General features: G+C 43.7%; 1 protein-coding gene across 1 annotated transcript; it reads right to left on the reverse strand.

Annotated features, from left to right (window-relative positions):
* Window positions 1–1,853: 1,853 nt before the first annotated feature.
* Window positions 1,854–10,822, reverse strand: LOC124690864 (pentatricopeptide repeat-containing protein At3g06920). Its single transcript, XM_047224191.1, has 7 exons — window positions 7,446–10,822; window positions 7,155–7,324; window positions 5,732–5,872; window positions 5,157–5,260; window positions 2,560–3,027; window positions 2,216–2,303; window positions 1,854–2,122 (listed from the first exon to the last, which is right to left on the reverse strand). Exon 1 carries the CDS (start codon window positions 10,820–10,822, stop codon window positions 8,180–8,182), a length of 2,643 nt encoding a protein of 880 aa, XP_047080147.1. The 3' UTR covers window positions 1,854–2,122; window positions 2,216–2,303; window positions 2,560–3,027; window positions 5,157–5,260; window positions 5,732–5,872; window positions 7,155–7,324; window positions 7,446–8,179.
* Window positions 10,823–11,248: the final 426 nt, after the last annotated feature.

Here is an 11,248-nt window from a genome sequence, read left to right on the forward strand (position 1 = left end):
GATATGAGAATGGCTAAAAGATAATGTTTGAGAAAGTTGTTGTGCCTATAGATTGAAAAAAAAATTGCTTTAGAAAGGCACAGAACACATCCAAGAAAAATGCTCAACACATCTTGACTAAACATGTATATCATTATAAATGCATTTGTTATCCTGTTGCAACGCTCAAGTATTTAGCTAGTAATAATACCGGCAGGGCACCTGCTTTAGCATAATAAGGTAAACTAAGTCTCTAACGTGTATATTTGCATATTGTAAGATGTGTAAGAGACGAAGGCAGGGCTCTTCTCCGTTGCTAGGGTTCCAGCCGTTGTAATGTGGAAGTACTCATATAATTTTTTTATATATGCAAATTTTTAGGGCGGATAAACCGAGATTTGGCACATTGAATCAGTCAGTTCAAAAATGAAGAAAAAAGAATGTCAGAGTAGAAGTATAATTGCATAGACTTTCTTTCTTTAACAATGAGTATACAAAAAAAAATGTTGATAAAGCTCATAAGGTGATCTGATTTGGTCATGGGCAATGTACTGGAATCAACCAAAACGGCATGGACGAAGCTCCAGCGATACCTTCAATTCCCTTCACTTTCTCCGTGTTTGTTCTAATGTTGTACACATGCAGGCATTTGTCGAAAGGGCTCACCCAGTACACAGTGTCGCGACGCAACCCGAATTTGCTTGCCGAGCACCACCCAGCGGGACTATTGCTTGAGCTCGCAAGTATTGCCCTGTCGCCAATGGTGTTCACCCTGACACACCTTGATCCGGCGACCGATCTTGCTCCCATCGAGTTCCGCGAAGAAGATCCACACCGTGTGAAGCTTGCCGACCCCCTTGGTTTTCATGGTGCTTAATGTCGGCTCTGGAGAGAACTCAAGCACGCCATATTTGTTCTCCAAGATTGAGTAGTAAAACTTGCCACGGTATGACATTAGATCGGGCATATGCCACTTTACCCACTCGCGTTTTCCCCCGAGTTCCACCCAAGTGCCACCAAGATCGTACTCGTACCTTACCCACGACGCACCGGCTGAACCGACATGGCAGTACCACAAGACGGAGCTTCCATAGGGCTCGACGATGACCACCGTGTATTTATCTTGGGCGGTGGGATCGCCGGAGAGTACGCAGTTGGAGCCAACGGGGGGAGCCTGCAGCGGCAGCGACGGCAGCATGATCTGGCCGCTCGCCGGATTCCGCGGGTCCTAGAGGAAGCTGGCGCAGGTGTCCGGTTCCCAGGCCAGCACCCAGCCCTGCGCGGTGACCCAGTTCCGCTTGGTGAGCAGCACATCAATGTCGCACGGCCGGTACGCGCCGTCGGAGGCGCCGTAGAGTTTCGTCGGTTGCTCGTCGCCGTACTCGAAGACGAGGCACGGCAGCGACGTCGCCATGACAAATTGGATCCCACTCTCGATTCGATGGCGCGGCAAGCGTTACGAAGTTGTGACGATCCGTGCTGTGGCGTCACCCGGATGACACGACTCCGAGTGGGATTCAGACAACATACCGGCTCCTACTTGGTTCCAGATCGAAACAGTGTACGTACACTGTATACCTGCCGTTGGAGAGGGTATGGATACATCCGTACATTACCCACATCCATATACCCACGTGGCATCCCATCCATTTCTACCCTCCCCATTTATCCTGCCCATTTAAAATATCATTTCCACGTTGGTCAATGCTGTATAGTAAAAGCTGTGGTTGCACCACATGACCTGGCACGGCAGACGCTGCCGAGTTTGCCGGCCCTTTGCTGGGCACAACCCAGAGCACATCGCTCTGCCCATTCGGACCGATCGATCCTGGTCAGCTGGTTTCAGAATTCTCTTTCATACAAATTCAGCATGAAATATTTTGGAACAGAGGTAGTACAAACTTGCATAACAACTTGGAAAAAGAACTACTGCAATAGTAATAACAAGATCAAAAACTTACAGTTCACAAGAATCAGAGATGAAACAATATTTTCTCTTGCAAGAGGACCATCTATCTCAATAATATAGCACCGACTTGTACCATTTTATCGAGATTGTCTCTACTACTAAGTGAAACAGGAACTAGATGAAGGCCCCTAGAAGTAGCTGCTTCAGTGCCCCCATTTTACCGGTGAAGCCAACCTACAGAATCGAACAAATGAAAGACCAAATACTACTAAGAAAATGCATTCAATAAATTAGTCTAGCAATAAGAACAAATCCGATTGCACTTACTGGGAGTGCACAGACAACTCTTCTTGATTCAAAATTGGTGAAGATGCTTCATTATCTAATCCATCTCCTCTTGGCTTATTAGACTCAACTGTCCCAAATAGATGAATGGAGTGAGTAAGATCACTAAAGCAAATTTAAAACAAGATGTAGTAGCAGCAACAAACAAAAAATTGAATATATGGGTATAATCCAGTAAGGCAGCAACTAAAGCAAGATAAGGGCAATAGAAATGAAAACTTGGTGAATGACATTCAACATTCTCAGCTCATATCCATGCACACACACTAGTCCAAATCTAATCTTTATAGATGATAAAAGAAAACAATCTGTACCAAACGGTGTACCTGGTATGTCATCTCTTAGCCAATCCTGTGTACACATCAGGGCTTCAGCAATCCTGTGTACTAGTTCTATGCCCTAGCTTGAATAAGGGTTGCAGCCTATTGATGAATTGCATTGTGTAATAATGTTCACACATCATAAATGCATAGATATGACATGTAATCATCCTAGCAAAATCTTCACGACATTGTTGTTGGTCAAACGGTGGAATTTCTGATTTTGGAGTACCATGCTTCCCTTTTCTTGATATCTTAAGTTGAGGACATGAATTTTCAACATGATAATTCAAATGACTTGTTCCAGATCTCTTACCAGCTACTAGTTCTGCACCACAGTGTATGCATATTGCTTTAGTAGAACCATCAATTACTTAAAGTTTCAAATCCTTCCGAACTTTTGATCTAGGATTCCTAATACCAAGGAGACTTTGTGCACTAACATCCTCTTCTAATTCAGTTGATTCCGTAGCACTATCAAGGTGAAAAATGTAAATTAGCATGGAACTAAAACACTTATGAAGTAATAGACTTATACAAATCAATGTTCAAAGCTATGGAGAGGAAAGAAAAATACATACCTACAAGATATGCATACTTGACATAGTATGTTCACAGCTTGTGCACTGCACATCTTCTTTTAGGAAGAAATTGATATACTTACAAGCTCAGTCAGTTCCCGTATGCGATTACAGACCCAAGAAATCCCAAGAACATCAACGCAGAGCACACTGAATCAAAAACAGGTGTCCAGGCCAGAGCTCTCACTCACCACTAATCAATTTTGCAGATATGTTTGTTCTAACAAAATATATATAGGAGGGGAGCTTTCATCGGTTATCAAAAGTAGCTTGCTTCATCACACCACTTATGTAAAGGTCTCAAAGCAAAGACGAGTTTCCACACATATGAGTAAATCAATCTAATATTGCTATGACTTTGATCTAATAATCCATTTCTTCAGTTTAAATTAGACACTGCAGGCCTGACTGGCCTGACTGCCCGTGATGTTGTTGTTGCCGAGCAGCAGCTCGTGGTGCTGGCGAATCATGAGCTCCTTGGCCACGTCGAGAGCCTCGACCTTGCCGCGGACGTCGGCGACGCTGCACTCCGGCATCTTGTCGATGGCATTGAAGACAACCCCGAACGGCCACCGGGGCAAGCAAGCTCAAGAAGATGCCTGAAGGTGGATTTGACCACCGGGGCACCGCCGGCCCTTCAGGCTCCTCCCCTCTATCCTAGGAAGGCGACGACGCCAGAGGAAGAAGGCGATGGCGCAGGAGGAAGAAGGCGACGCGGCGTGAGGGAGGCGTTAGAGAGGAGGCGGCGCAGGAGCCAGGAGGAAGGAACGTACCTGGAAAGTCGACTGCTTGCCGCCGCCCCTGTTGTCTGGTCGCCGCCGGTCGCCTGCGGAGGAGGTCTAGGTATCTATCGCCTGCGGGGATGGGAATTGAACAACACGGGGATTACCCGCAATTACCCTCACAGCTGGTGGATATTCCCCGTACCCTACCCGTTGGTGATAGGTAAAAAAATCTCTCCCCATACCCTACCCGTTACATCTGGATATGGATATGGGGAACGGGTTTGGATAAAAAAACAGCAGATTTACGTACCACTTGGTCACCGGGAAACTGAATGAAGCATCTCGTCTCGATCCTATCAGCAGTAATTCTTTTCTACGCGTGACGAGAAGCGTCTTTTCCACTTTATAAGGGTATAACGCATCCATGAGAGCACAGCTGACTGAGCTAAAAGGCAGTAAAACAGAAAGAAAAAAATCCATTGATGGTGGTTTGGCTGTACAAAGTACATAATATATTTGTTTTGTCAAGGAGGGAAGTCGCAGGGACAAACATGGAAGGGGCAACCTAATTTGGAAATAGCAGAGGCATTAGGATAAACTACCCAAGGAGGGGCACCAGCAGCACGAACAACAACATCGGAAGAGGGAACCTTTCAGCGATAGCAGTCTGCCTATCATATATTAACGAAAAAAAGTAAATATGAGTAATAAGGTCTAAGAGTTGGATGCCAAATAATTCTACAGCCGCACAAAACAGTTCCTGGGAAATATCTAAGCCCTAAGCTCAATGCAACCAGCAGAAGTACGGCAATTGTTTACCTGCAACCGACCTGTTAACCCACACATTCAGGAGATATGTTGACAAATAAGAAATAACAACACATGGGGAAATGATTTTTACACATGCACAATATTGTTTGGCATAAATGTAAATATAGTTCAGTAAAGCTTAACTTTTGAGCTAGTAGTATGCATTATGATATAAGGTAGCCATAGCCAATTTATCCACGTTCTTCTACACCAGCATTCACATCACACGAAGGATTCAGGAAAGATATACACCAATCAAATATGTATGGCAAGAAAGATGTAAGGAATGCTCCAATGATCAGAAAATCAAATCAAACGGATGGACAGATAAATAAAGATAACCAAAAAGCAGTAGAAGTATCACAACATTTTAAGCGTGGCATTCATAATAAAGACACACAGCAAAATTAATAAGTTCTCAGCTTAATTAGCAAAACACGTAGAAAATGTATAAACCATTTCTTGATTTTCGAATATGTTTATTTACCTCTGGTTACTTAGGTTGACCGTAATCCTGAGGCACCAGCCTTGCCAGATGCTTCTAAAATGATCTTAAGATTTGTGACGGCATGATGTCAGTCCAACCATGTCCTGTAAAACAAGAACATAAGCATTACTAGGCGCATACAGGACAAGCAACCATAAAAATGGATGTGGATTTTGTGAAGGACAAGAAGCAAAAGGGAAGTGTCCCTCACAATGTTTAGGTAATGTATTAACAGCCATTCCAGTGATAGATGCAGCTAGTTCATGAGATAGATTCTAGTGATAGACGCAGTATTACAAAGAACCATTCCACATCTAGAGGAGGATAAGACATGATTATCACTCCAAAATATATCTAAAGGCACCAAAAGTATCATCAGAATAAGCAGTAGAGCATTTGTAAAATTGGAGTACCCAGATAAAGAAATGACAAAGGAAAATAGGGAAAAGGCTAAACCATTGTAATGATATCTTGCTCTACTACCAAACGAAGATAGAAACAAAAAGGTATACCAGAGCATGTTCCAGGGAATCAATTAACTGGTAAGGCATGAAGAAACCAGAGGAGCACCTCACCCAAGATACAACACATTAAATTCAGTTTTGTTCGGAAGCCTTATGGGCGCCGACAGCCACATGATCTAATCCAAACTACCATCAGTACGCCTCCCCCTTTGCCTGAAAGGAGCATGTTGTGTGAATCAAGGATCTGAGAACCTGGCAGCAAAGTAATGTAAACAAAAAATTATTAGAGGAAAATTATTTTGGGTTTATATGCTGCAAAACCTATATGCTATAACATAATGCATAACTTGAAATGCATTTTCTGGCACAGTATAATTTATGCGCTACGATATTTTCTTGTCTCTGTTGGCGAAGATTTTCTTTTATCCATTATTTCACAAATTATCCTACCAAGAAGAGTAAAACAAATTACAGTAAGCAGCAAATAAATGAGTGGCTAATCTAATAGACAATCCAGAATTTAACTAAGCTCTTGCATGAATTTTATAATATATTGGAACAGAGGGTAATTTAATTGGCAATATGAAAGGTGGAATAGAAATGGACTGCATCCAATCTTAATTCTGTTGGATAATATCTTAATTGGCAATATGAAAGGTGGAATAGAAATGGACTGCATCCAATCTTAATTCTGTTGGATAATATCTTACCATACATGAATAGGCCATAGACAGTGGTTTAGTCACATATGGGACTATATAACCCAATATGCTCCTTATTACTTGAGCAATTTTGTTTCTAAGTTTCTATATAAATTATTGATCATAAGTTCCATATGGGCTTATATAACCCAACGGAGCAAACACCGGAATTTGATCACATTACCAATTTGGTAAAATTACTGCAAAGATAATCTCAACATATCGAAATTGTTACTTGAGTTATTTTGTTTCTAAGTTGTTATATAAATTATTGTGTACTCCCTCTGTTCATAATATAGGATGTTTTAGACACGTCATAGTGAATTAGAAACACACCATAGTGAGTGAATCTACATACTAAAAGTAGACTAAATACATACCAAAATAGATGAATCTACTAAAAGCTAAAACGGTCTTATATTAATGAACAGAGGGAGTACATATCAAATGACAGAGAAAGTGCATAATACACAGACGGGCGTAAGAAGTGCAAGTTATATTAGTAAGGCTAGATTTGATACTTTTGAGAGCATCCATGATGGACTTCCTTAGGCAATTCATATATCCTATGAGTAGATGGCAAAATTAAGCACCCACAGGGGTGGAGATGAAAAATCATTAGTACATGATCATACTTTCCAAATATGTTTCCAACTCTACACGGCATATGTAAGATTGGGGAAAGAATTAAATCCTCAAATCTATAGAAAACAGAAGGGGGAAAAAAGAGAAAACGTCAGGTAATATAGCTTGTACTTCTAGCGCCACCAGCTCAAATCTATTAAAAATAGGAAGAAAAGGGGGGAAATTGAGTAAAGCAGAGATAATATAACCTGAACTTCTAGCGTTGCCAGTGCTGTGAACTCCTCTTTGTGGTAATGCTTAGTACTGGGCTGGTGCGAAGAGGCCAAGAGGATGTAGGGTACAAATTTGCTCCGTAGTTCCTCACGACAACAATCATCCCTATTTCTTTCAAACAACCATCGGTACAGCTGTTCCTTCACTGCATGAATATCACAGAAATTGATCTTACAGGTAGGAGAAGCTAGTTCAATTACATCATGGTCATATTTTGAAAGCTCAGAAGATTAAAAGTTTGAGAAGAGGCTGGATTAGATCATGACCTTTTTAGACCGATCTGCACCAGCGATGGACCACATGGAGATGGGATGCAGTGCGGAAGAGGATCGGGAAGAAATTATATTCCACAGCCTGTGGGAGAGTACAACCTTTCATGGGATGAAGTAGAGACTACTATAGCACGCTGCAATGCAGAAAACACAGCACACTTTACATCAGGTTTTGATCACGATGCCATGCCAGCCTAACTTCATTGGGTGGGTATGGGGTGCCAACTGTGACCGGGAAAGAAACATCACAAGACCTGATTCTGTAAGACATCTGTGTTCAGAAAGAATTGCACATTCAACAGGCACTGGACCAACATGTGCCAAATACTGACACTACAAAGTTCAGAATAATGGAGCAAGCTAAACCCTGTGGCTGAACAATTCATAACAGTGTGTAACCACGAACACATGGACGAATTCGTAATTCCAGATCTGGAGATGAACGAATGAACAATTCATAGCACTGAGCCAGTGAAGCAGATATTACTGAAATTTGGAGGCTCAGAACCTTACCAGAATCAAGGGAACTGCGGAAGAATGTCCATTCTCCAAACAGCAGGATAGAGCCATGCATTGAATTGCTGCCATTTAAAAAAATATTACCAGCAACATCAAAACTCCCATATCAAGACACCGAAAGGCACGAACTGTACAGCCAGATCAACTCAGGCACAACAGATTTGCAAATTCTGCAACCATCCAAGTGTCACGATACAAGATCCTGAATATTACAAGGATCTAGAAGCATGCTGGGACTTGGCAATCTCGCTCAGAACTGCACCAACAACCGCAGCTTGCTCAAGACATTCAGACTTATTCAAAGCATCTAAAAGACTGATGCATGTCGTCACATTGACTCTACATCCCCTTTGACGAGCTTCTTCAAATACGTGATAAGCCTCTGTTGCTCTGTTTGCATTGCTCATACCCTCTATGAGAGCATTGAAACATGCAGAGTCAGGGACTCCACCATTGGTTTTGAACCTCTCAAAGAGGCTGCAAGCATCTGTTATGTTCCCTACCTTTGCAAGCCCAGAGATCATGGTTGTGTAAGTGACGACGTTTGGGGTCAAACCCTGTTTCTGCATATCTTGCCAGAATACAAAAGCCTTATTGTACTTCTGTACCCGGCAAAGGCCATTTATAAGAATGCTGTATGTATAAGTGTTTGGTTGACATTTCATTTCCTTCATTGACTGGAAACAAATAAGGGCCTCATTGATTTCTTCAGCTTTCACCAAAGCATCTATGAGAGAATTCCATGTATAAAAATTTGGAGTCAGACCCTTCTTCATCATCTCTTCTAAAATTAAATAAGCTTCATCTATCCTACCAACCTTCCCAAAACCATCTATGAGAGAACTGTACAAAACAACATTCAATTCTATTCCTTTCGATTTTGCTTCCTCAAAAAGCATGTAAGCCTCATCTAACCTATCAATCTTGGCCAGACCATCAACAATCGATCCATATGTAGCAACTGTAGGAGATACATGTTTTAGCTTCATCTCCTCGAGAACTTCATAGGCCTTGTCTACCTTTCCAGATTTGCACAATCCATCAATAACAGCATTGTAAGCTCGAGCATCAAGAGCAAAGCCTTGTTGAGTCATTGCCTGAAAAATATTGGATGTTTCTCTAGCCTGGCCAGCTTTCGTGAGCCCATGAATCAAAATGGAATAACTTCGGACATCAGGAAGAAATCCATAACTCTTGATGTCCTCAAAAATTGCTCTTCCCCTTTCAACCTCACCCACTTTGAAAACACAATCCATATATGTATTAATTAGGGTGAGATCAGGATGGCATCCTCGACGGACCATCTCTTTGAAAATCTTGTGCCCATCTTCTTTCCTTCCATGCATGAAAAAGTTCCTGATCAAGGAGGTATATACGACAGGATTAGCATTGTGGCCTGCATCCAACATTTTCTCAAATAGCCTATAGGCCTCATCAATCTTTCCCTTCTTTCCAAGGCCATCCATAAGGGAACAGTATGTCACAGAATCAGGATTGCAACCTTTCTGACTCGCACTTTCAAATATCCTATGGGCCTCCTCAAGCTGCTTTGCCTTGCACAGCCTATCCACCATTATATTAACTGTCAACAAGTTAGGAAACAGACCAGCAAGCTCCATCTCATCACGTATCTTATATGCCTCATTAACCCTCCCAGCCATGCACAGCATGTCAATAACGATGTTATACGTCGAGGTATTTGGCTTAGCATCCTTCTTCATGATGTCAAGCAAGCTCAGTGCCTCATCAACCTTCCTCTTCTTACCGAGGCAAGTGAGAATTGAATTAAATGACACGACAGACGGGATACATCCCCTCTCCCTCAACCGCTCAAGCAGCCTGTAAGCATCATCAAACCGGGCAGCTGACCCATATCCCATGATCATAGTATTATAAGCATAAGCACAAGGCACAGCCCTTTCCACCTCCATCTGCCCAAATAACTCCTCGGCCTCACCTAGCCTCCCTGCCTTGCAAAGCACCCAAATCATGCTCGTGTACGATACATCATCTGGCCGGAGACCCTGCGCTCTCAGCTCATGAAAGAACTTCCAGGCCACATCCACATTCCCAGCCTTCCCAAAACAATCGATGCACACATTGTACAAGACAATATCCGGCTCAAGGCAGCTCCCCTTCACCTCGTCGACCAGCGTCAATGCGACCTCCATCCGCCCCTCGCGTGCCAGGGCGCGCACCAATGTCGTGAAAAGAGGCACGCCTACCTCATAGCCGACCTCCTGCATCTGCCGCAGCAGCTCCAGCGCACGCTCGGGCTGCCGTGCATCCGCCAGCGCCCCAATCAGCACGGTGTACGCTGAGAAGGCCGGGCGGAACTTGAGCCGCCGCATGGCCCCAATTGCACGGAAGGCATCCTCGAGGCGGCGGGAGCGGACGAGGGTGGTGACAAGAGCAGCGCAGGCCGGATTTGGGAGGCCGTAGCCTAGGAGGGACATCTCTTCGAGGACTTTCTCTAGAGCCGCCGGGTCGTAGGAGAGGAACGGGAGCACGGCGTTGTAGGCGTCGGGGGGAAGAGGTTGGGGAGAGGAGGCGGAGGAGGCTAGGAGGAAGAAGGGACCGGCGAGGGAAGGGTTCCTGAGGGAGCGGAGGACGGGTACCACGACATCGGGGACGGAGGCGGTGGAGAGAGTGGAGGAGACGGCCTGGACGAGGTCGGGTGTCCAGGCAGGGGCGGCGGAGAGGAGGCGGAGGAGCTCGGCGGTGACTGTGGTGGGTGTCTGCGGGGGTGGCGGGTTGGTGGAGAGGTTGCGGCCTGTCCGGAGAAACGTGCGGGCGGCGAGGAGGAGGAGGCTGCGAGTCGCCGGCGTACGCAGCACCGCCGCCGCCGCCATGAGGAGAGTCAGGTAGGAGTGGTAAAACCCTAGCAGAGCAGCAGGGTACAAAATGCTCGTTTGCTGACTCTGCTAAGAATGGCCACTATACCAAAAAAAAAATAAAGTTCCAAAATACCACTCAAAAAATCAAATTTGCTAAAATACCATTACATTCTAAAAAAATTATGCCAAAATACCACTATCTATACACTAATTGAGACTAACACCCCTACCAAAAGACTTGTATGCCAATACCAGTTTAGGCACCATAACTCTCTCATTTATTCAAGTTTTAACAAGACTAGTTGAATGCCCGTGCTTCGCCACGGCCCATATCTCCATTCTGAATAAGGGTTATATTTTTTTCTGAAAATTTAAGCTTAGTAAACCTGATCCGAACTTGTAAGAAAATGTACCAACCACTATATTTTTTTTATATATATA

Source organism: Lolium rigidum, chromosome 2 (assembly GCF_022539505.1).
Source record: "Lolium rigidum isolate FL_2022 chromosome 2, APGP_CSIRO_Lrig_0.1, whole genome shotgun sequence".
NCBI lineage: Eukaryota > Viridiplantae > Streptophyta > Magnoliopsida > Poales > Poaceae > Lolium > Lolium rigidum.